The sequence below is a fragment of the Acipenser ruthenus genome, chromosome 13, assembly GCF_902713425.1.
Source record: "Acipenser ruthenus chromosome 13, fAciRut3.2 maternal haplotype, whole genome shotgun sequence".
NCBI lineage: Eukaryota > Metazoa > Chordata > Actinopteri > Acipenseriformes > Acipenseridae > Acipenser > Acipenser ruthenus.
In genome coordinates this window covers 1,359,518-1,386,000 of record NC_081201.1, presented here as the reverse complement: position 1 = coordinate 1,386,000, position 26,483 = coordinate 1,359,518, and the positions used below count along the sequence as shown (strand labels likewise).

The 26,483-nt window shown below is 36.7% G+C and overlaps 1 protein-coding gene across 2 annotated transcripts; it reads left to right on the top strand.

Moving 5' to 3' along the window:
- Positions 1–833: 833 nt before the first annotated feature.
- LOC117418047 (uncharacterized) lies at positions 834–25,884 on the top strand. 2 transcript variants are annotated; one of them, XM_034925879.2, is made up of 42 exons: positions 834–1,544; positions 2,685–2,787; positions 5,656–5,747; positions 6,173–6,201; positions 6,569–6,590; positions 6,683–6,710; positions 8,441–8,525; positions 8,909–9,055; positions 9,185–9,393; positions 9,618–9,721; positions 10,313–10,431; positions 10,748–10,924; positions 11,059–11,267; positions 11,524–11,624; positions 11,737–11,855; positions 12,121–12,276; positions 12,814–13,016; positions 13,718–13,803; positions 14,119–14,249; positions 14,614–14,760; positions 15,016–15,206; positions 15,561–15,649; positions 16,053–16,183; positions 16,488–16,612; positions 16,827–16,947; positions 17,662–17,871; positions 18,028–18,198; positions 18,565–18,711; positions 19,895–19,944; positions 20,465–20,585; positions 20,833–20,918; positions 21,086–21,212; positions 21,417–21,607; positions 21,799–21,889; positions 22,085–22,190; positions 22,380–22,561; positions 22,949–23,104; positions 23,280–23,413; positions 23,524–23,657; positions 24,222–24,316; positions 24,591–24,783; positions 25,263–25,884. In XM_034925879.2, exons 3-42 carry the CDS (start codon positions 5,699–5,701, stop codon positions 25,349–25,351), a joined length of 5,061 nt encoding a protein of 1,686 aa, XP_034781770.2. In that variant the 5' UTR covers positions 834–1,544; positions 2,685–2,787; positions 5,656–5,698; the 3' UTR covers positions 25,352–25,884. The 2 variants fall into 2 exon arrangements, with proteins under 2 accessions (XP_034781770.2, XP_034781771.2); XM_034925880.2 differs by lacking the exon at positions 834–1,544 and having other exon boundaries at positions 2,661–2,787.
- The last annotated feature ends 599 nt before the right edge of the window (positions 25,885–26,483 follow it).

Here is a 26,483-nt window from a genome sequence, read left to right as displayed (position 1 = left end):
TAACCCTGGACAGTCCTTCTGATTTAACCCTGGACAGTCCTTCTGATTAAATCCTGGACAGTGCTTCTGATTTAACCCTGGACAGTCCTTCTGATTTAACCCTGGACAGTCCTTCTGATTTAACCCTGGACAGTGCTTCTGATTTAACCCTGGACAGTCCTTCTGATTTAACCCTGGACAGTGCTTCTGTTGTACATACTGTTTTAGAGTTTTTCAAAGTGTTGATAAAGTCTTCCATAACCTTTTTTTAAGGTACATCATTAGATACATTACAGTACCTCTGTAAATCAGCACAATCCTGGCACAATTTCGAAAGTCGAAAGAGGGCAAGAGGCAGAGGGTGAGCCACGCCAGGACACCCGGTACGTGCGCTCAGAGAGGTAGGAGGAGGAGAACCAGGCAAGAGCAGTGCCGGTGAGTCTCAGGTCAGCAAGGGAGGACAGGAGAATAGAGTGGACTACTGTGTCAAAGGCAGCAGAGAGGTCAAGGAGAATTAGGAATCTAATGAACAATTGCCATCCTGCACCGCATGATGCTTTGATGCTTTGATGCTTTGAGTCAGTCATTAATTTAAATGCAGATTCAGAAATGTTTGACACAGAACTGAGAGGTTGAATCTGTACGGAATGAGATCATGGAATTGAGGGCATGGAACAGACAAGGGATCCTTGAGTCTTTTCTTCCGATAGGGGAACCCCAGGTTCATGAAAAACTGTTTTTAAAATGGTTATAGAATGAGCAGGGAGCTGGATAGTAAAGTCACTTAGCAGAAAATCATCTAAAAGATGGAACACGAATGGCAACCTGCATTTATTAAGGCAAATCTAGCATAAAGCTTCTGAAAGAGACTTGAAAATGTGAGGGCTGCTCCTACTTCCAAACGTAAGACTTACTGCAAAATAAAAAAAGTTATATTCTAGCATAATGAAGTGAAAATTGATCGGGGGTGATTAAATCGTTCATACTAGAAGTAGGCATGGGTCTTTGGATTTCAGTACGACAGAAACTTCACCACAATCCAAAATTTTATTGTCATAGACTTCTAGGGAAGAGAGCAACATAATTTTACTGGAATCCAAGGACGGACGGGACAACAGAGAAGCTGCTGATTAAGATTTGCAGCTTTGCTGCAGAAAGGTTGAAGGAGGGAGGGATACTGATAGCATTGCTGGGACCCGGCGGGGTACTTGGATTCGAAATTGCTGTAGACTGGAAAGCACCACCAGAGCCCAGACTGTGAGCGGGCTGAGGTGATTTGTGGCGAGATGAAGCAGCTGGATGAATAGCTTTGGTCATGGAAACGTCGCAACGAACCAGCAAAGCAATCAGATCCTTATGGGAAGCGCCTGCATTGTAGGATATTTTCCTTTTGAACAATGTATTCAGAATACAGGGAATTGACCAGGATTTGTATTTTTTATCAGAATCGTAATGGGAAGCCAGCCTTGGACATTTCTGCTTGCCAGACCTTGAAGCTGGAGATAAAGCATTCTCAGAGTTTGGAATGCTTGGTTTAACGCTTGGAGGAGTTGCCATTATGCAAGGTAAGTCAAAAGACACCAAACAATAAAATGGCAAGAGGGTGTAGACAAATTAGGCTTTTGTAAGGCTGATGATAATGTTATTGATTAATGGGTGGATTCTCCTATTCAGAAAGACAACAAGTTTCCAATTCATGAACACAAAGTATTGAAATCACTGTCAAAGGGAAGGGCATGTCATTCTAGCAGAACAAACAAACCAAACAAGGGAGTGTGATGACTAAAAGAAACAACGCCTGTTTTTTCACCCCACCGAAAGCGCTAACGCAGACCTCCAGGCTGCTGGGGTACCAAAATGACTAGTCTTTAGATGCAGAAATATGCTGGCATTTCATGAAACAAAAGAGCAAACGTAAACTCTGAAATAGATGGTTTTCACAAAGACGTTATTGACAGACCTGTAAGTAAATGAAATGTTTTGGGAGTTTTGCACATGAGGGTTGAGTAGCTTACTGGTAGATTCTGACAATGTACAATAATGCAGTTACGATGACACATTAAGACAAACAGGTGCACAGCCACCAGCACATACTGTAACGAGTTAAAGAATTACAGCGATGCTCCGGCTGCATTTCTACATTCTGTTAGGTTTTTATTACAATTTTATGGAAAGAAAATAGGGAAAATGTATGTAGTGTTTTTAGTTTATAATTTCTGAATAGAAAATGAAAAGCACCATGAAACCGTCACGCAGGCGTGTCTGTTTGTTATTTTCGCTCAACCCACATCCTGAGGTGGGTCGCTGGGAGCCGGGCTAACAAGGGTACAACCCAGGTACGTGCTTTCACACTACGAGGGATTCACCCGTAAGAAATGCAAAATTCTAATATAAAATAAAACTTGCCTTTGTTAATGTTTTGCTTGCGGTAAGTCTAGTAGATACAGTAAGCCAGCTTGTCCAAAGCTATCATTTGCATATAGGAGTCTCCTGGAATATTATTGAGATGTTGAGGTAATACAATGTTAATTCTGTAATATAAAATCTTATTGAAAGGCTAACAAATCCATAAAAAAACGAAAAAAAAACTGACTTTTTTTTTTTCCCCCCGAAGGAAGCCAGCACGTTGAAATACTGCATTTTCTTACAGTGACATATGCTGTAATTACAAAAAAAAAGTGATTGCATTGTTTAACCTTTTGTAGTTGGCCACTTCCTGGATCCGTTATACACTCCCTGAATACACTCCTTATAACAGACGCTGTGTTCTGCTTTTGCTCAGACTGTTATCCAATCAGGGCAGAACAGGTAAGTGTAATGGTCTCTTGGACTAATGAAGGAACTTATTTAACATAAGGATATTTCACAGAAGGGATATTTCCACGTTTCTTGGACCTAATATTAATAATTGGAAGGTTTTATTTTCAGAATTGCTTTTTTTAAACAAATATAACCTTGACAAAATGTAAAATAAGCAGATGCATATGATAGGTACACATAAGTTATGAGTGATGATGCACAGGAGAGCTGTGAAGAACATTCTTTAGCACAAGTCTTATAAATTATGGTGGATGTAGAGCATGGTGTTTCTTTTTTTAATATACTTGTAGCTTTGATTTCATATATACAGGCTTTATGATACCCTGGGCAGCAGTGTGGAGTAGTGGTTAGGGCTCTGGACTCTTGACTGGAGGGTCGTGGGTTCAATCCCCAGTAGGGGACACTGCTGCTGTACCCTTGAGCAACTGTATAAACGGGGAATTGTATGTAAAATAATGTGATATCTGTATAATGTGATATAATGTATAATCTTGTAACAATTGTAAGTCGCCCTGAAATAAATAATAATAATACCCTGCTGGGGATGGAAATCACAGGGTTATATTGATGGCAGCCCTAAGTGTGTTTTTCATGTCAATGATAGATCTAATTTTGTGTTTACAGCTGTGGCAGAGAATTGTGTATTTGTTAAGAGCTCATAAATACTTGTTATTATTATTATTATTATTATATATTATTATTATTATATATTACGGCTGTCAAGTGATTAAAAAAATGTATCGCGATTAATCTTGCAGTCAAAAATGGTAAATTTAGATAATCTTGGTTTTAATTGCATATTTAATTGATACAGTTACTGCATCCATCTCATTCAAATTTGTTTTATTACTGATGCTATTATTATTATTATTATTATTATTATTATTATTATTATTATTAATATTTTAAAGTTATTCTTCTTATTACCTATATAAGTGAAATTTGTATTGTATTGTCGTTTTATTATTATTATTATTATTATTATTATTATTATTATTATTATTATTATTATCATAAAAAACCCTGTTTTCTTATTTCTGGATTCATTTTGTTGGCCCCTCTTTATGGTTTTATATTTATTTACACAGAATTATAAAGAAAAACTCCAGCATTAGCTGTTAAATTGTTTGAACCAACTGTTCAAATCACAAAGGAGTCAGTTTATTACTCGCCTTACTACATCACAAATTAAAATTTATATTTTCTTATCAATTTCCTTTAAAAGGGTTAATTTTTTTATATAACTTGAAAATATCTGAATAAAAACAAAGCACTCACTGAATAACATGTATATGTTCCTTAATTGTAAACAATATCTTTTAAAATACATTTGGTAATTGAAATAAAATTAAAAGTCGGTCGCTATCCACTTTGCAACAGCATTGTTTATACAGGGTGTCCCGCTGAAAGCAGCCCCTGTAAGAAGTACAAGTATTACAACGTACACATAAATAATAAATAAAAAAATAATCCCATGATGGAGCAGGCACAGACATGTACAGGAATCCTCATTATTACAAACTCGGTTTATAAATGTCACTCCCAACGTGGGCATGGACTGAATGCCAAACTCTAACTGAAATACTTTCAGGGCTACTTTCAAGTGGAACACCCTGTGTCGTACTGACGCAATGTAGCTTAATTCTTTTGAATTTGGAAACCTGTTTCAAAGGGTGTTTTTGAGACCTGAAGACGTGTTTACAGTACGGTGGTACAGCAGACTAGATGCATTCTGGGATACTGGAACTATCAGATACAAGCAACAGTCTTTCTATCCAATGAACTGTCAGAAAGTTTTTTGTTTTTATTTTTTTAAATATTATTATTTATTTCTTAGCAGACTCCCTTATCCAGGGCGACTTACAATTGTTACAAGATATCACATTATTTTTACATACAATTACCCATTTATACAGTTGGGTTTTTACTGGAGCAATCTAGGTAAAGTACCTTGCTCAAGGGTACAGCAGCAGTGTCCCCCCACCTGGGATTGAACCCACGACCCTCTGGTCAAGAGTCCAGAGCCCTAACCACTACTCCACACTGCTGCCCATAAACTTCCCATTCATAAGTCCTTCACTTTTAGTAGTTTGCTCCATAATGCAGTTCTGTGATTAACTTTCTATTCCAATGGCAACGGCACTTATTGCATTGCATGCATGCGAGTATATTAAAATAGTGCAGCAGGGAATGAATCACAGCATGTTGATAGGGCCAAGACAGAGGGAGATTAAAAAAAATGAACGCTTCAATCGCACAGGTTAACTGCGATTACTTGGCAGCCCTAATATACTGTATATAACACAAATAAAGACAACTTTCTGTAGTGGATCTTAAATTGTTATAGCACAATATACTGTGATCCAGAAAAATACTGGGAGAAGGAATTTTGCTTTGCCAGCATTCTGCTTTCATTGGAAAAGTACATACATTCTTAAAGCAACACAGAGGAGTATAATAGCATTTTAATATTTAATATAAAGTTGTAGTAAAATACTCAAGATATGTTTTATATCAAACAATTGATAGTCCTGAACAGTTTCATCATTATCAAACGTGTTTATATAAATAAAAACAGACTTGGAAAAAAACATTTAAATAACTTTGTAAAGACAGCCCTGTGTTTGAACCCAACTATGTTTTGCTAAAAGAATACTACATATTTTTACCTTTTGGATATGTCTATCTTCTACTTATAATGTTAAAAAGCAAATGTTTTGCGAGATATTTTTTTATGATCTTAACAATGGTGGATCGTAATCCCCATAAAATGTCTGATATTTTGCAAACCTCTTTTCTCAGAGTTATAGTCTTGAATGGCAGTAGAGCATAATTAGTTCCATTGTCTATCTACAGAAATGTGCAACTGATACTGGAGGCGTGTAAACACAATATCGCCATGGGTTACCACTCTGTGTGTATCTTAGTGGTCGTCACCATCATCACTGGTGAGTTCTTTTCATTTTCTCAACATGTCCTTTCCATTATAAGACAGGCTTACTCATTGCAAATCGATGCATCATGAATTATATGTATTTGTGCATTTAAAAAAAAAAAAAAAATCCACTATTTGTAGTCCAGTAATTAGTAAATTCAAATGTAACACACTTTCTAAGGCGTTGCACAGTGTCATACTGACATTACAGGACTCTATCCAGCATTTCAAATGGTCATTTTACATTTCCCTCTTTCAAGTCCGGGAGCATAGGGCTTACATTACACCTAATTTACAAGTGCGTCCTAGCAAAATATGGCATGAAATGTAGGTAAAGTAAAGTCGTCATGAAAAGTAGCATAATGCTGCATGTCAATATAATGCTGAACTAATGTCTGTAATGCAGTTCTGGATTCATTTGTATGTTTTATTTTAAAGGTTGCTTCACAAAGTCAGCATTTGCTCAGGTATGTTCACTATTCAGAGTGGATGGTGAAGTGTGGATGTTTAAAAATAGTACAGATAATATCTGAGCATGTATGAAATTATTATTATAAAGCAATTTTATATTCGTGTATCTTAACTACGCCTCCCCTAAACTGACTAAAATGTGTATTCTTCTTCTTCTTCTTCTTCTTCTTCTTCTTCTTCTTCTTCTTCTTCTTCTTCTTCTTCTTCTTCTTCTTCTTCTTCTTCTTCTTCTTATTATTATTATTATTATTATTTTAAGTAGTAGTAGTCGTACTTGTATTTCTTATTTCATTTTTCTTTTTTTCTGATTGTTATTGTTGTGATTTTTATTAAATGTTGTATTATATTGTCTTTTTGTTTTAGTGCAATACCACCCAGGTTAATGGTAAGTTTGTGAAGGGAATTTGTTTGAAAGTGTATATTATTTTAATTAGGAATATTTTTCATAATTTTATAACTCTATTTTCTTTGTTGCAGGAACTACTTTTTGTGCAAATGTTAACAGGTGAGTAATTAGAAACCATTGCTAATCCATTCAAACATCAGATACCTGTGTAGAAACCATTGCTAATCCATTCAAACATCAGATACCTGTATAGAAACCATTGCTAATCCATTCAAACATCAGATACCTGTGTAGAAACCATTGCTAATCCATTCAAACATCAGATACCTGTATAGAAACCATTGCTAATCCATTCAAACATCAGATACCTGTGTAGAAACCATTGCTAATCCATTCAAACATCAGATACCTGTGTAGAAACCATTGCTAATCCATTCAAACATCAGATACCTGTGTAGAAACCATTGCTAATCCATTCAAACATCAGATACCTGTGTAGAAACCATTGCTAATCCATTCAAACATCAGATACCTGTGTAGAAACCATCGCTAATCCATTCAAACATCAGATACCTGTATAGAAACCATTGCTAATCCATTCAAACATCAGATACCTGTATAGAAACCATTGCTAATCCATTCAAACATCAAATACCTGTGTAGAAACCATTGCTAATCCATTCAAACATCAGATACCTGTGTAGAAACCATTGCTAATCCATTTAAACATCAGATACCTGTGTAGAAACCATTGCTAATCCATTCAAACATCAGATACCTGTGTAGAAACCATTGCTAATCCATTCAAACATCAGATACCTGTATAGAAACCATTGCTAATCCATTCAAACATCAGATACCTGTGTAGAAACCATTGCTAATCCATTCAAACATCAGATACCTGTATAGAAACCATTGCTAATCCATTCAAACATCAGATACCTGTGTAGAAACCATTGCTAATCCATTCAAACATCAGATACCTGTGTAGAAACCATTGCTAATCCATTCAAACATCAGATACCTGTGTAGAAACCATTACTAATCCATTCAAACATCAGATACCTGTATAGAAACCATTGCTAATCCATTCAAACATCAGATACCTGTGTAGAAACCATCGCTAATCCATTCAAACATCAGATACCTGTGTAGAAACCATTGCTAATCCATTCAAACATCAGATACCTGTGTAGAAACCATTGCTAATCCATTCAAACATCAGATACCTGTGTAGAAACCATTGCTAATCCATTCAAACATCAGATACCTGTGTAGAAACCATTGCTAATCCATTCAAACATCAAATACCTGTGTAGAAACCATTGCTAATCCATTCAAACATCAGATACCTGTATAGAAACCATTGCTAATCCATTCAAACATCAGATACCTGTGTAGAAACCATTGCTAATCCATTCAAACATCAGATACCTGTATAGAAACCATTGCTAATCCATTCAAACATCAGATACCTGTGTAGAAACCATTGCTAATCCATTCAAACATCAGATACCTGTGTAGAAACCATTGCTAATCCATTCAAACATCAGATACCTGTGTAGAAACCATTGCTAATCCATTCAAACATCAGATACCTGTGTAGAAACCATTGCTAATCCATTCAAACATCAGATACCTGTGTAGAAACCATTGCTAATCCATTCAAACATCAGATACCTGTGTAGAAACCATTGCTAATCCATTTAAGATTCTTTTACTTTAAAAGAAGCTTAAATGGATTTTTCAATAAAAGAGTGACTTTCCACAAATCATGTGATTTAGACTATTCTCTCTGTTTTATTTTTGACATATTACAGACATATTGTAGGTATTCTAGAAATAATTTTTCTAAGAAATTAATTTTGCTTTTTTTATTTTATTTATAGCACTGTAATAAATTCCTTCCTGGCAACTGGAGACTTCTCCAAATGGCACTGTAGTTACACCATCACCAGCTATGCCTGTTCTTCAGTAAGTTTCCTTTTAAAGATATATATATATATGTAATTATATTGTTCCTTTAGGCAACAAACATCTTTAATGAGGAAACAAACATTACAGTGAACTGGCATCAGAGAGCATTGTCATCACTAGGGCTAAAGCACTAACTCATTTTGGTCATGTCATTCATAATTAGCCCATTGGGATGTGATTTAGTTTAAAGGTAACTTATATTCAATCCAAATCAATTGTGTCTAGTCCTATAATTTACAATGCTTCTACTCAAAATAACCTTTTCCTTCCCCAGTGATTCTCTCTTTAATCTGAAGCACCAATTACACCAGCCTACATATATACTATACCTCAGTTAGATGTCGTGTCTCTCTATTTTAAGACTTTTCTTTTTGTTTTAGGTGGTCAACATAACTGAAAGCAGACTGGCTGACCTGTTAAAATGCATAGCTAACAACAGGATGAACTTCACAAAAGAAGCTCTGAAGCTGTTCTTTACCAGAGTATCTGGAGTATTGAATGGAGCTTTGAGGGCCTATACTAACGAGGTACAGAAACAATACAATAGTTGTATTTACCTTAAAAATCTAATTTTCTTAACATATACCATTCGGATAACATTGAAAACATGCTAATTAAGTCACCATGGAACTAAACAAATCTCTTTTACTGTACAGACAACTGCCCCCAGTCCGTCTAAGGCTCTCATCCTTGATGTACTGGGAGAGTTAAGAGTTAACAGTTTCAGCACTGAAAACTTAACCAACGTGGATCTCATCAAGCAGTGGTTCCTAACAAGATTCAAACCGTTCCTGGCATCTGCATCTGTGGATTTCTTATCATGCTTAAGCACCAAAAACTTCAGCTGTGAGACATACCAGGCCATGTATGTACACGCTTTGATTGCTTACGTTTTTACACTGATATTCATAGTAAACTTGGTATTACAATTCACAGAAAGGGGGCGCTGTGTGCTGTGCTACAGTTCTGTTAGAAAAAGGATTGTAAAAAACAGCATTAAAGGGGAATTAAAGTTTTCTTTGTGCAGCCTCACTAAAACAGATTAAAAGATTAAATTATATATAACATTCAATGTTTTCCCTTTTACAGAGTAACAGGGCTAAATAACCTATTTTCAGTTATGGACAACAGAGTGCAGAAATGGGGCTACACATTTTTTATGAAGCCCTTCTTATCAAGATATAACGCATCAGGTAATAAAAAGACTTTTAATTGAATACTGTCTCATGTTGTATGTTGTGGAAGGGTAAAAAGACAAACCACTCACCCCTTTTATTGTTGTCCAATAAAAAAATAATCATTCTGTGACCACAACTGCTGTTACCTCCCCACCATATTTCAGAAGCTGTTAAAGATGCATACTTCATACTTCTTCCATTTAACAACCTCTTCTCATATTTCCACATATCCATTTTACATCAAGATGTCAATAACATACCTCGTTTAAACCTGATATACAATAGGTCAGTAAAAGCAGTGGTATATATATATATATATATATATATATATATATATATATATATATATATATATATATATATATATATATTACAACTTTAATGTGAGTAAAAGGCATGTTTCACACAAATCACTTGTCATTATGCTGTATACAATGTATTTTGCCTCAAGTGAACTCTTCAGAACCATTAATTGGTTTCACATTTGTCTAAGTTAAAATAGTCCCAGATTAATGGGACTGTGAAACAAGTCATAGATTTTTAAGTCCACTTCCTGTGTACCTAACTGTTTTCTTTTATCATTTATTATATATTATTTTCCTTCAGGATCCTCCTGCACTTCCAATATCACCAACAGCCGAGACTGGCTTCAGAAGAACTTCGGGCAGTTTGTTGTCTTTGCCGAGTACAGAGATTTGGTTCATTTGAACAGCAACTTCAGTGGGGTAAGTAGCTCTGTTGTAAGATCTGAACGCAACATAGATAGATTAATAGTGTGTATACACAAATGCTGTGTCTTATCCAGCCATTGAGCGATGTAGGATGCTGAATTTTGGTACGTGCGATGAAACGCCTCTATTTAGCAACGTGCAAAGGGAAAGGCAAATTCCCTGGAAGGATCTTTATGCACATACATCTATACAACAGTTATATCACTTGAATGCAATTTCTTTGTATAAAGAATTACTGAAAGGAAATGGCTGGCACAGGAACAAAAAAAATGACTATGCCCGTAACAGCCTGTCTATATTTTCCCTTCAGCTGGAAGCACTGGATCTGCTTACCCCAGTACAGATAGCAGAACTGACTCTGGACCCCAAAGTCGGTGCTCTGAACAAAGTGGGGATCATGAATAAAGTCATTGATGGACTGCAGAACCGTTCACAGGACAATCAGCTTCACGACTTCTTTACACATTTTGCCCATATTACAATGCAGGTAGGTTTTAACATTCCCAGCCTAGGGGACTAATTCCTTCCCTCACTAATTAAGTGTTAGCATTATGAGTTGTGCCTTGTTAACATATAAAAACTGACAACTGTACTGACTTGTGAATCATATACTTTGTTCAGAATAACATGATCGTCATCAACAACACTGATGTGAGAAACGCCATGCTGAACTGCACCTTTGCCGCCCTGAGTCCTGCATTCCCCACCTTCAGTAGTGCCATGTGGAAAGACTGGTTCCAAACCAAACTAGTTCTGCTGCTGCCCAGTATCAATCCTGGCACTCTGAAAGCCCTAACAAAAAACATCACCTGTGACTCCTACCAAGAAATGTAAGCATGACTGCAGAACTGGTAATGCTTTAGCCTGATACCATTGGTGACAGAGTTTGGTACAGAGATCTAAACATGAACTCCTGTTTGTACATAGCTAGTACCTGGAATATTGTATTTATTGTAATACTCATAATCAAGAGTAACATGATATACTGCATATTGGATTTGATGTTTTCTTCATTTCCTAAAGCGCAGAAAATGTATGGAGCCAACCGGAAATTAATCATTATCATCATCATCTTGTTCTTCACAGAATCAAAGGGCTTGACGGTGTATTCAGATCTCTCTCTCCTGAACAGTCTCAGACTGTGTTCAATTTCAGTAAGGACTACTTGATGCAGCAATCCCCTGCAGGTAAGCTATTGGACAGTGAACTTAATAGTTTCAAAGACCTGCCATGTATCTCCATCTTCAAAAAGAAGTCAGCGAGTGTCCAGTTTGAATATATTCTGTTTTCTTCCTGTAGGGTTTTCCTGTGTGAATAATACCACCAGTAACAAGGACTGGTTGGTAAAGAATTTAGGAAAATTCAGTGCCAGTGCTTCATACATGGACCTTACACTCCTCAACAAGAATTTCACTGGGGTGAGTCCTGCTTGGAGGGGAATACAATATACAGCTAACTTTTAGTTGCAATACAAGCTTTGCAGTGGACGTATGCATACAAGCTATTGAAAAGGAAAGGAATATTTCTTGTTTCTGTTTTTGGCAGGTTTTGCCAAATTACACCAAGAAGAATAAGGATAAACAAGTGTTCTGTTTTGAGGAGAATACAATATGCAATCTTTGTGTAAGTGTTTCTACATGTTGTGATAAAAAGCCCCTTACTCAACATCTTCTCCACATTTAGATGGAAGACCGGGATATTTTGACATTTCTTCAGTTCACCCAGCTTGCAGCTACTCCTGGAAGACTGAATACCTCAGAAGATGTCAGAAAACTGATGACATTTTTGAACTCTTCTGATTCTGCACAGTTCTTTGACTTGTTCATACCTGCTCTCCAGGTACAGTACCATGTCCTCAGACCTGTGGATGGGTATCATTATCGCTGTATCAAAAAGGGTCTTAATTTACTAATATACACTAAATTAGTCATGAATATGTGTCTTATGATCTTAAGTCTTAAAGCAATGCTCAAGATGCAAAAGCTTTTTACTATTTTTTTTTTAGGTACAGCTATGGCCTCACCTATTAGAATTAACTAATTTTGTTTCATAAAGTCAAATGAAACCTGCTGAATAATGTTACATTAACATATTGAATTACACACCGCTTTGTAGTTTTCCATATACAGTACTTAATGAAAAACTGACAAAAATCTAACATGAAATACTGTACTACTATTATGGTTTCCGGTTGACTTTAGCGATATCATTTTCTAGTTTCTTTGATTATGTGATGTTAAATAAAAGAGCTAAATTTTGTTCATACAGTTTTTATTTAAAATTATGTCTCAATCCTAAAATTTGAGGTGATGCAAAACTTTTGGCCATAGCTGTCTGAACAACTAAGAGCTCTTTTACAATTTTTGATTTCTGTAGGGACGAGATTTGCCAAATGCTGTGAAGACAGCACTGCTACAGGGGGCCCTTGATAAAGGTAACCTGTCTGCAGCCGACGATGCAGCGATCCTGAGGTGGCTGGGCACCAGGCTCAAGCCTCTGCTGCCAGCACTGACTCCAAACCAAGTACCGCTCCTCTTCAGCACTCTGAAGAATAAAAACTGCAGTACAAACCACCAAGCGTAAGAGAATCCTTCACTGCTTTAAGGACGATTATTTCCAGATGAAAGACTACTTCATTTACAATAACAAGACTACACTTTCCTTCCACCAAAAGAGAATGGTTAACCATAAATGACCCTGATAAACACAAATCTGCCGAATGTTGCACAGACTAGTCCCAATCAAAAGTCGCCCGGGTTTTTGTAAGCATGTGACAAATTGTTCCACAGACCCGCAAAATACAATTTGGGGTTCTTTTAGTTTTTATTTATTTATTTATTTTTTTTAATTATTATTAATTTGTATTATAACTATTATTAGAATGGTCTAATCAAGTGATTTTAAAGAGCAATTCAGACACCTGTATTGCACAATATCTTGGCCTCCTTGAGTAAATCTCTGCTCTTAAAAAAAATAAGAACAGGCAAAAATTGAAGATATTTCGTAAGCAAAGTGGTGGAGTGTCCCACCACTTTTAGTTTCATTTTTATAGCGTACTAAATGTATTTTTCTAAAGTGTGAGGTTCTGGTCCCCTATTAAAATTGTTGCTACGGAACCTAAAACATAAATACCCATAGGGCCATGGTTTTATTTTTTAAATAAATTACCCTAATACTTTAAATAGGAGTACAGGTAGAAGCAACCATAAGTAATATGCTTTTTTTATACACTTTAATATCCTTGAGATGATAATTGATTATTCGGTCTTGTCTTTCACAGTGTGGCAATACTGAGCTCCATCAGTGGCAAGATTAATACCACTGTGCAGAGAGAAGTCTTCAATAATATTGTGACCTCACTTAAAGGTAATTAAAAAGTGATTACTGTTTCAAGCCTTTCAAAGAATGATCTGTTCATTTATAAAATGTATAAATGTGTCATTATCTAGATGTCTGCTTTAGGTTTTTTTCAACAGTGCATGTATTATTATTATTATTATTATTATTATTATTATTATTATTATTATTATTATTATTATTATTTATTTCTTAGCAGGCGCCCTTATCCAGGACGACTTACAATTGTTACAAGATATCACATTATTTTGTGTAAATGGGAGGACATCATTACTGGGTAATCTGGCAGCTCATAAAGCTTAACCTTGATGTCTTTACCCCCAGATCCAGCTCCACTACGCTGCTACACAAAAAAAAGCTTCCTTGTGTACATGAACGACACCTTCCTCAACTTCAGAAGTTTCCTTACTCTAACCAGCATCCTTTCAGTGGCTCCAGAAACACGTGCAGCAGAGGTCAAATAAAACTACGTTTTACTTGTCATAAATTTATACATTTTAGAAGTTATCACGATCGTCTTTGCTTTTATAGTTTTTAATATAGTAGTGACACAGATGTAATCATAATTCATAATCATCTGCTCATTTAGTTTTTGGACCAGATGTTATAAAATTATGACATTTGAAGGGAAGTGAACGTTGAGTATCAGTTATACCTCACGTGAAATAAAGCCTGTCGTCTGTATTTTCTGTCGTCTGTATATTCTCTTCACCGTTGCGCTTTTATTTATTCTTTTGTCTTTGTTACAAGCTGAACATTCATCAGGAGCACACACAAAGGGTCATTGTAACCACTTAACACCCTTCCTTTTTATTTCAGCTGGTGAACACTGTAACACCCTCTGAGCTAAGTGAATTTCTCAGTGTGCCTGAACGCATTGACAATCCCACCCTGCTCACTGAAGTTTTGAAAAACTACACACAATTACCTCTGTTCGTTGAAGGTTTTAATGGGAGGATTTCACAGGTATGATGCAAAAGATTACTATGTTTCTTCTCAAGCAGAAATTTATTAAAAGAAACTCGCGAGCAGTCATAAAGGTTGATATTTTATTTCAGTATATACAGCAGTTGTCTAGCCTCCCCGCATTGACAGTTTGGGAGTCAATGTATTAACAGTTAAGATGCTGCAGGAAATCCCCTACTCATGTATTCAAACAGTATAGGTACCTCTCACAGTGGCGATCTTGTTTGAAGCTAATGCTTCCTTATTTGTTTACAGTTGAACATCTCTAAAGCCATTAAATCATCCATCCTGAGGGCTGTGTGGCCTACGGTTCTGAGCACTGATAGTGAAGCTGAACTGAATAAATGGTTTACCAAAAGACTGATCCCATACCTGGAAGCTTTCGATAAGAACCTCATTACTTCCAGTGACACTCTGGCTGCCAAATGCTTGCCATTCAGGAAAATGTAAGCATGTCATGAATGTAAAGTAGGTGGTAAAGTAGCCAGTATAAAGGTGGCAGGTGGGAGTGAATAACAAAGCTTCATTTAGATGCTGTAATTGTAATGTCTTGTAACTTGGCTTTTTTGGGGTGTAGGTTAACATTGCTAGAGAACAAATAGCAAAGTGCCCAGAGGATTAAATATGGCATATCCTGAAAAAAATGTACAGTAAATACCTGATTTGTTTTTATATACAATAGCCATTTGCTCTTTACAAAGAAACTATGCTCGTCATGCTTTGGGTCTTTGTATGTTTTTGTACTGGATATGAACTAAGCACCACAGTTGTAATACTGGCATTGTAAATATCATCCACAGGGTTCAGGTTCTTGGAAACAGCAGCAGCTATTATACAGACTTCGACAGGAAGGATGTGTATGGCACACTGAAGTCGTATCTTTCAACAGGTGAGTCACTTAAGAGCCAAACTGTGTGGCACATCTGCACTGAAGTGACACATACTGTGCAAACAGTACAGTGTGTTGAGCACGGGCACCTCCGACATGGGATTACCTTGCATGAAGTTAAAGGAGTGATGGTCCCTGCTGTGTATTTTGTTCAGTTTATGAACTGTAATCTATACATGTATCCAGAATACAAGACTATTAGCAGCAGATACATCTTCACAATACATCAGTGTGAGTTGCCAATAGCATTGTCATGCTTGTCATTGATTTGCAGGTTATATTTATGTTTCTTTCTGTCATTCAGTCACACTATAAATGTATCTCTATGGCCTAACTCTGTATTTTTTAGCAAATGTTTAGTAAATGGTGCCTAAAGGATTTGGCTTCTTTTTCTTTACCACAGGCAGAAAGCCGAAGTGTTACAATGCTGCAGACCCAGTTCTGAATTCAACTGCATGGTTTGCTAATTACCTCGGACCATTCATTAACTTCAGCAGCCAAAATGACATCAACTTATTTGGTTTGACAGAACAAGTGAGCAAAGTTGCTTTTTTTACAATTTAAGAAATTATGTTTTTCTATTAAGCAATTATAAGCAATTAAGTCATAGCAAATAGGAGGGTGTGCCAAAATGTATCACTTGAAAACAGCCTGAGAAAATGTTGGCATTGATAATATCACATACCAGTTTTACTAATATGTTGCATAATAATTCCAAGTGCTAAATAAATGTAAAATACTTTCTTGGCTGTTTTTGTTCACCTGAGTAGTTCAACCAATAGTTTTATATTTTCCCCTGTCCCATGTGACATTCAAAACCTAATCCATTCCACTGCAGCTTAAGATCTTTGCTGATAACCCTGACAATCTGAAGCTCATGAACAATGAAGTCATCCCTCAGGATGTCCATGCTCTCTATAGCTCATTGGTGTTTGATCAAAATCCAGCATTCAGTATTACAGAGTAAGTCTCATTGAACCTTGCTTTTAAACCCTTTCTATTCTGGACACATTATTTAGTTATTTAGTTCTAGATCTTTTCTAATGAATTCTATAGTTGTACAGACAAAAATGCTCACAGATTCCAAATGAATTCTGGTGGAACCCCACAGGAATAGCAGCTAATCAAAAGGAACTGGTATGAATTTTTTTAAAAATATTTCTGGCTACTGTTTTAGGCTTCCTGATCCACTCCTTTGTGTTGCCCCGGACACTGGATACTCTTCTGTGAAACCAGCTGAGCTGCAAGCTTTGTCAGAAAGGTTGCTAAAAGTTTGCAACAAGACTCTGGATTCTGCGGTAAGGTTACAGGCTAGACCGTTTTCAGGGTTACGTTGGCAATTTCACCATTATTTTGAAAGTGAATTGCTGATTTTATAGCTCTGTTTACCTTGCTTTCTCTTCCTCGTAAGTGTTTACTGTAAAACAAAAAGCAGTATTGGTAACTCTGCAACTGTTTGAAGAGCTGAAAACAATTAAATTTACTCTAATTAAGCAAATTATCAGTTCATTTATGGGTCTAGTTAAGTAACTGAGAGCGCAGTTGGAATGAAGACCAGCGGACACAGGGGGTCCCCAGGACCAAGGTTGGGAACCACTGATTTAGAGGACAGATCTCAAACCCCATTGCACTAGAGCAGCCATCTTGAAAAGTGCTTTGAAACAGACTTTAAAGTTATAAGTGTAAAAAGTCATCAGGATGTTAACAATGAAAAGAAAAATTACTGCTGCAAGTCAGTTTCTTTAATGTATTTCTTTCAATACTAACAAATAAAACGTTGGCAGTATTAAGATCTGCCGCTGTTAAGATCAGTTGAATAGACCCCAAAGTGTCATGCTACAGAATTACATCAGATTTTCTCTTATGGAATTCCATACATTTTGGAGAGACAATCTAAATAAATCTGCCTGTGTGAGTTTAAATTAAGATTCCTTTGGCATAAACTTTATTAAATAAACTGATAAAAGAAAAGAAAACCTTCCAAATAAATAATTAGCAAGTTTCTCTTTCAGATTATTTCAAATGTGGCCGGAAACATTCAAAATGCCTCTGCAGACGTCATAAAAGCCCTAGGAAGTCAAAGTGGCCAACTTTCACAAGGACAGCTTGATCAGATTCAGCCTGGAGTTCTTAATCAAACTCTTAACATCCTGAATACAGTCAGCTGGAAACAAGAACAGGCCATTCTCCTGGTTACAAAGCTGTTCGGAAATGGGTACAAGGTAGAATTGTCCTTATAATATTCTTTAATTATTGTTAAGAATTTGCATTCTATGGTAAGATTGTGCATTCAGTGTTAATTATCTATGCAGAAGTACTGCATTAAACCGCTCTGTACATATACATATTTTCAGTGTAATGTATTTGTTTTGTCATAGCTTGACAGTGTAAATTCGCTTACATCTCTGGGAACCCTGGTCCAAGGCCTGCCTTCTACCACAATTGAGAGTGTCAGCCCTGATGTCGCTGTCAACGCAGCAAAAGATCCAGCTTTTGTTCAGAATATCATTAGAGGACCAGAAGTTGTTCAACAGATATTTGTTAACAAGGTATGTGTGTGAGATTCCACTGAAAATGTAACTGTTTTACACCTTGTCTCTCTTCTCATGCTCCCTCTTGGCCTACAGTGGGAACTGTTGAAATGACAATTATATGACATTTAAATAATATTCATTTTGTATTTTAATGTAAATACCTTCTTATAACAAGTTATAAAATGTGCTATTTCATGTAAATGTCCACTTAGTCTATGTAGCGTTGAGATTCTTGTACAAAGATTTAGGATTTATAAAGGACAACAACTCCATAATTTGAACACCAACTGTTACATGGTGGATAAAGAATATAGTAATCACATTATTTTGTGTTGGTTAAATGCATTTTAATTCTGTTTTGATTTTATTTTTTTATTTCAGATAATTACTGGGAACAATGATCCCAACGTCGTGTTGCAAAACATTCCTGATGATATGGCAGGTCTAATTCCATTGCCTTTATTGACTTTCTCTGGAAACACGTTTAATCTTGAACAAATGGAAAAGAAAACATGGAAAAAGGAACAGGTCAGTTGGATATTGCACACCTTCATGTAAAGAAACTACAGCACTTAAACTATGCAATGCTTGTGCATGGTTCTTTTGAAGGGCTCCAGGCTCAGGCTCAGAAAGATGTATATATTTAGGCTTCTTGGAGAAATTCTGATCCCCCAAAAAAGTGAGACTGGAGTTGGGCACTGAATTTCACTTCTGTTTTCTTTAGTAGACCTTTTTTTTAGGAGAGGAGTATGCTTTAATTCCTGCCTCTTCTGGTGACACTTACCACAAGAATTTGACAGGCTGTAGGTGGCATTGCCTTCTGTTCATCATGTAGAGTGTTGGGTGGTTGTACTAGACCATGTATCATCATTTGCACCTGGGCAGTTATACAGGGAGCCTAACACACTGCTCATCCCACAGAGGTTTAGGTTAGGTCTTTGAGCCGGCCACAGCAGAAGATTATTTTAATGTCATGGATCCTCACAGAGTGTAGTGTGAGCAGAAGCAATATCATGCATGGACATATTTGGCCCGTTCTCCTAAAATGACAGCATGGCGATTGCCCTTCTCCAGTATATGCAGCATGCACTCCAGTCGATACACTTCTTCAGGTCGCTCCAGACACATCAGTCTGATTTGGCTCGTGTGCAGCCGCCCCACCATGGTAACCAACCTCATTCATAGATTTTTGTTTTGTATTCATGCAGACAGATTTTCCAGCATATGTCTGCTTTTTTTCAGATATAATCTGCCTCAGTTTAATGCAGGGTATTTTTAGTTTGGCTACACCATTTAGTTTGACAATTAGCACAGTTACTTTACAAATAAACTTCCCAATGACCATTCCAAGTTGTGAGCTCTGAACCACACGTCATCATGAAGCACACAGAGGTCCTGAGGCCACTACACAATGTGCAAGACATACCAAGTCATCACTGTGCAAACCAAAGGCACTACATTTTATTTATTTCCTTTGCAAGTTATCAGAAGGTTGTTAGGATCCATTACATATGTCTTGCTCAACTCTGGAACCCACAATACTGCCTATGGGCCCTGTATGCATGCATCAGTTGACCAATTGGGAGCAAACCACAAACATTTATTTTAAATGCTCTACACTCAGGACCAGGCAATATATCTAAATTAATCGACGAGTTATATCTAATAATATGATTCCACTGACACTGTTGTCTCTGATTTTCTTTTGCAGGCTTCGCTGTTTTTTGACAAATTAGCATCCAGCACCACCAATTATACAAAGTATGTTTTGTTTTATTATTGAAAACATGTTGTAAGTTAAACTACATATACCTACAAATGCCTTTGAAATACTGTTAGACTTGCTGCTATTCTAGAGGCGAGACGAAAGCCCCTCTTCTTAGTCACTGGTTTATCCCAGTCGTTTAAAAGCTTGGACTTACCGCCATTCTTCCTTTGAGAAGTTTCTTTCCTCCTCCTCTTCCCTTCCACCTCATTTTCAGCTTAATTTCCCTTTCGAAGGGTCAATGGGTCCCATCGCCTGGCACTGCTTGACCTGAGCCAGCTCTTAGAGATCTCACATCTCAGGCCAAAAAGTTACGTTCTGGGCCACAATCCTTCCCTTGAACAAATATTCTAATGCTTAATCATACCTCGCTTACTGAATGATGTCTGCAATCATTCTAAATGCTTCTAGGTTCTGTTACTCATTTTGAGATTATATTGACTAGTTGACTTTGAGCTGTTGACCGTTTTTATTGCTTCCATGAACTTTGAACTGTTTTCCCTTTTTTTGAACCAGACTTTCCCCATCTGTACTGCAAGGATTCAGCTGCAGTGCCGTGCAAAACATTCCAAACAACAACATCGTCAACATTATCAAAGCTTGTAGGGTTAAAAAGGTACCCCTAGTGGAGGACCAGGTGAGTTTATAATACATAAGATTAGGATTGTATAGTGTTTATCAGCACTTTATAATCAGCCTGCTTAAAGATCACAGAAACCCTAAACATGAGATAACTAGGCAGTACCCAGTCTATCGCAATATGACCTTCAGTCATCAAATACATTGTGTTTTCATTTGAAACAAGAAGTCGAGAAGCTGATGTGAAAATCCAGATACCAGGTAAGATGGACTGTCGCACTAATCCCCTTTTCTGTATTCTCTAGCTGTCCTGCATGGCTTATCATGTCACTGCAAATGCATCAGCACAGGACTTCACCAGCTATCCTGTAGACATGTTGCTCTATTACCCGTGAGTCGTTATTTTATTTAACAGTGTCACGCATGAATGTTATTATAATGTTATTTACCTTACTATATATGCTTACCCATGTGTGTGTGTATGGATAGATTTACATTATGATGATCAAACTATTATCTCAGCAACTGAATGACTAAAAAATATTAATTTCATTTCAGCTACAGTCAGATTCAGTCAGCAAACTGCAAATCGTACTTTAAGGAAATTGGTGGTGCAAACTTTAATGTTTTTTCTGAGGCATCAAATAGACCAACTGCCCTCACAAACTCTGCTAAAAACTGTCTGGTAAGTAACATATATGAGAGCAGGTGTCTGTGTGTGTATACTGTATGTATGGATACATTACACATGGGAGACATATGCAAAGCTGACTGAGCAACAAACTAGTGTTGTGTTACTTTTGAAGTCTCAGGAAAGATGCACCACGATCTCGTTGTCATGTTAGACTAGGAAGCAGGGCTCTCCTGATGTTCTTCTCATTTCTTCCAGGGTATAACAGGCACCAGTCTCAGCAGTGAACATTTAAACGTGCTCAACAATATGGTCTGTATCCTGAATGGAAGCTACATTGAAAACTCGGACAGTCTAATCTTGGAAAAACTCAAGAAGTGTGAACAGCTCACTGGTCAACAAATTGCATCTGTTGAGAAAATCCTTTTCAGCGGCACTACAAGATATGGGTATGTGTACACACGCAGTTCAACTAGTTTTATATTAGACTGTAAACACAAAGGGATATTTAAGCAACCGTGGCCAAAATACAAGCCAGAAAAATACAATTCAGAATTTGTTAACACAAACGGGTAGGCTGGTATACATAACAAAATTTGTTTTCTTAAAGTCTAATGATCTTAACATTATTTTTCTTCAGAAACCCTTCAACTTGGACACAGCAGACCCTGAAAGACCTTGAAGAATTGCCTTTGTTCCTAACAAGCGAGTTTTGGTCCAAGTTCAAGAAGGTATGCAATCACTAAATATCATATATTAGAAAGCAGATTAATGTCAGTGGTGTTATCAAAGCTGAGAACAGAGGGTCTATCAAAGTTGGTCAGATCTGCTTTATTATTTTCCTGAGTTACAAGTGTGTGGTACATGTTAAACCCAATGCATGGCACAGTCAACAAAGCCAACCATCTTCGTACTTCGTTTAACAGGATGACAGAAAAAGCTTCCTCAAAGACCAGAACAATGTAAAAAAAAGCCTAAAAAAAGAACTTTTCAGACAACTTGATCTGAAAAAAAGAGCAAGACGTGCAGCTGGTAAGTAGTACCTTAATATTAACAGCATGTCCATGCTGTACACGTGAGCATACAAAACGCTGTTTAACAATGGAATGGAATTCTCTCTTTATTTGTTAGGCATGTAGAACATATTTCATTTAAAAGTGGTTTTATAATTTAGTGAACCCAACTTAACCCCCTCCTGATTTTTTATTTCTGTTTTCAAAGGGTGCACTGTTGGAGAAATAACAACAGCCAAGATCAACGAAGCTACCTTCCCAATTGATTATGATGAGACACAGTTCGGTTTGTGTTTAGCCAGCAACACTGCAAAGGACAACCTGGCCCTCTTGACTGGAAAAGTTTTGGTTGAAAATTATCAGGCTATCCTTTTCCAAAAATTAAAAGAGGTAAAATACTGTATTAATAATAATAATAATAATAATAATAATAATTATTATTATTATTATTATTATTATTATTATTATTATTATTATTATTATTATTATTATTATTATTATTGTAAAAACAATACTAAGAATAATAACTATAATACTTCAGCTAATGTTAATAATAAAAAAAGTGACAACACTTATATAAAATATCAACACTTCACTGTCCCCAGATATACCATACAAACTGACAATTTGTTAGCTGGCTAGTTAAATCAATCTTATCTCTTTAGAGCACTCTTGTCAGGTGTTGATTTTAGCCGTAGATTGTGGTTTTTTTTAACATTAATGTTATTTATATTATTCGTTGGAAGAAATGGACAGTACTGATCTTAATTTACACAGGCATACAACAACAACATTCCTGAGGATCAACTTAAATTGCTTGGTGGCACTTCACGAGTGGCCTCTGTGTCCGACATCAATTCATGGACCATCACTACACTTGATACTCTGTCAGCTTTGATGAAATCTGAGGACGGGGGATGGGATGCTGATAAGGTAAACAAATTGTCTCATTCTATGTTTTGTATACCATATATCTATGTCTGTCTTAACCATGCTGTATAGGATTATCAATTCCTTATTCTATAAGTTCTTATATTATAAAGGTTAAGACATGTTGTTCAGAGATGTTGTTCAACATCCAACCTTTCCACACTTTTTTTTCTTTTAGAGTGCAGCCATCATCACAAAATATTTAGGTGCTGGTAAAACCTTGGATGCTGTAGCGCTGAAAGCTATTGGCGGTGAAAGCCTGTGCTCTCTTAGTCTCAGCCAACTGAAAACCATTACGGGACCTAACCTGCTGTGAGTGGATTCCCAGGCATTCTCTGGGTCAAAAGGGTGCTACAAAATACTATAGCTGCACCAAATTAAAGAAATACATAGTGCTGAATTGTTGTCTTTCATTTATACAGAGATGCAGGGGCTTTGGATATTTCTTCATGCACTCCTGAGAAAAAGAAAGAACTGTACAATACAGCTTCTGCAGCTTTGTTCAACCAGAGGAGTGATGCGCTGACGTACTACAACCTCATCAAGCCCTATCTAGGTGAGTTCCACTGCTCTAGCTTGTAGTGGTTTCATACCTTCTCCTCCTGTGTCATTCAGTTGTCTGGCTGAGCACATTTCTGCTGCAATGCTAATACAAGTAGGTAGACTACATGTTAGTCCATTTGAATTGTATATTTAAGCGATCATTTGTTTATAAGTATTGTGTACGAGCAGTTAAACAGTCTGAATTCTGATAACTTATTTTAAAGTTCTGAACATTTACATCCGCGTTCACAAGTCATTGCTGTTATTCAAGTGAAAGTGCCTGTCGATGAAGCCTCTACCATGTGTTAGTTTGCCGCGACTAGAGTGATGTGTCCCTGTAGAGCCTTCATCGAGAGGGCATCTGATTGGTTGTGAAGGTCTGTAATAAAGTGCCGATAAATTAATTTGTGACTCAGAATATCTTTAAATCAAAATATATTTCCGATTTCTTTTTTTATGTTTACAGTGGTATAATTCAAGTCTATTGCCTTAACAAATGCATTTAAGACAAAACAATATTTACAGATCCGTATTGTATTCATATACCGTAAACTGTTGCCTTTTCTTTTTTGCTTAGGTGGTGCTCCTCTGGAAGAAGTTCAAAGGATTGCTAACCAGAACATTAACATGGACATCACAACTTTCAAGAACCTTGACAAAGATGTTATCATGGTAAATGGTTATCTTATGCAGGCTAGGAAACTATCTTAAACAGATAGATTACAACCCTACAAGATTATACAAACAGAGTGTCATTTCCTTAATAGGTTACACTGTGGTTAACATAGTTTAAAAAAATAACTCACTATGTCAAAACTAATTGTTGTGGTATTTTTACGATTAGATTTGGAGCTATAGTCTGGGTAATGCTGTGATTTTAGATGTGTGGTAGGGGTTGTAATGGCTTTGCGCGGTGTCAAAAAGTGTAATTTATTTTATTTGACAGAAACTCAGCCCAGATACAGTTAGAACCCTTCTTGGCAGTAACCTGCGAGATCTTGAAAGCCAGGTGAATGACCCTGTGATAAAGGAATGGATGTCACGTCAGGTCCAGTCAACACTGAACTCTCTAGGGGTGACTGGAGTCATTGGAATACCAGACCCTCTTCCAAGTGGCGTACTAACAATCCCGAAACCAGGTAAGTCATCAGCTGACTTTTCACCTTTCTGTGCTTAATCTGTCACAGTGTAGGTGGATGGACTACTGCAGTTTGCATTTTCATAATATGCAGCTTTACTGTTAGTTCCAAGAGGTTTCAAATGTTTATATAGGAGGGTCAGTGTGGTCCAATGGTTAAAGTCCAGGGCTTATAACCAGAAGGTGACTGGTTCAAATCCCACTTCTGCCACTGACTGACTCACTGTGTGTGACCCTGAGCAAGTCATTTAACCTCCTTGTGCTCCGTCCTGCGGATGAGATGTTAAATCAATGTCCTATTGTAAGTGACTCTGCATATAATGCACAGTTCACAGCCTACCTCTGCAAAGTGCTTTGTGATGGTGGTCCACTATGAAAGGTGCTATATAAAGATATTATTATATGGAAAAGGTTTTACTACCAGTGTAATGCATGTAATAATGCAATATTGAATCTGTTTTTTCCTTTTATATCCTTTAGTGTCAGCAGGAGTGAACCTGATCACCCCTCGTGTGCTGCAGACACTCTTCATTGGTGTGCTGATAGCTGCATTGCAAAAAATTCTGTAACTTGACATAGCTGATTAAAAGCATATATTTAGAAAACAAACTATGTAATAAAATATATTCTGCCAACTGTCTTTTGTTTACCATTCTGGGGGAAAAACCACTGTGAACACTGTGAGAGGGAGGTGGTTTAATGCAGTGTAATTGTTGCATATTAATTTGTCTGGTGCACTTTTAAAATGTCTTCTTTTATTTTTAAATGTTTAAGCTTTCGTTTGTCTCGTGTGTTACTGTGTCACTGCACAGCACTTCGAGACCCTGTCATACAAGGTGATTCATGTTGCATCGTGCCACTGTCGCAAATAAGATTATCATGAAGGGATGTGTATAACATAAGAGATCATATAAGACTTATGAGATTACATTTTTATTATTTATATTATACACATTGTGGTTCCTGATTGTCAGGAAATGTAAAAAAAAAAAAAAAAATACTGATTAATTAACTTTAAATTGACTACTTGGCCTGCTATGAATGTTTTTCTTCCTGACATTCCAGTCTATTGGAGTTGTTTCTTGTATTGTAATAATTCAATAAAATATATAGAGTTTTGTGTATCTAATTTATTTATTCTTTAAGCTTACCCCCTCCCCCCCACACACACAGTTTCAAAAGAAGCGTGAACGCTCACTCACACCACACCACTGTCAACATTTTGTATGTACAGTATGCTCTGATAATACACTGTGCTTCACTGATACGATCACTTGAAAACAGCAAAGATCGGAAGCAGCACAGAGATCTGTCCATAGGCACACTCACAAGACGTCTGCTTCAGCTCAGACTGGAAAGCCACGCAGTCAAAATCGCGCATGCGCACAGGTGTAAAATGTTAGATTGTTTGGTTTTCCTCTGCTGTTCACTTTGAGCTGCTAAACAAAGCTTGAATAAATTTGCACAGTGTTTTAAAGAATGTATAATACCGTTAAAAATATTTTAATTTTTTTTACTTTCATTTTTATTTGCTCTTTTGAAAACCCCTGATCTAGTGTAAAGCGTTGGCAACAAGACAAAAGTCCATATGCCTATTTTTTTTCTGTTGTAAAAGCAGACACTGAACTTTATGCAAGTACATTGTTTTATGCAAGTACGTGCTTAAAATGTAATCCGTCCTGCAAAGCTATAGTTTAATTT

Excerpts from the sequence above, each read along its gene's own strand:
- LOC117418047 (XM_034925879.2), top strand. The coding sequence starts at position 5,699 with ATGGGTTACCACTCTGTGTGTATCTTAGTGGTCGTCACCATCATCACT. Across the intron at positions 11,856-12,120 it reads TCAACAAGAATTTCACTGGG|ATGGAAGACCGGGATATTTT; the intron begins GTGAGTCCTGCT and ends CTCCACATTTAG. Across the intron at positions 21,890-22,084 it reads TTTGGTCCAAGTTCAAGAAG|GATGACAGAAAAAGCTTCCT; the intron begins GTATGCAATCAC and ends TTCGTTTAACAG.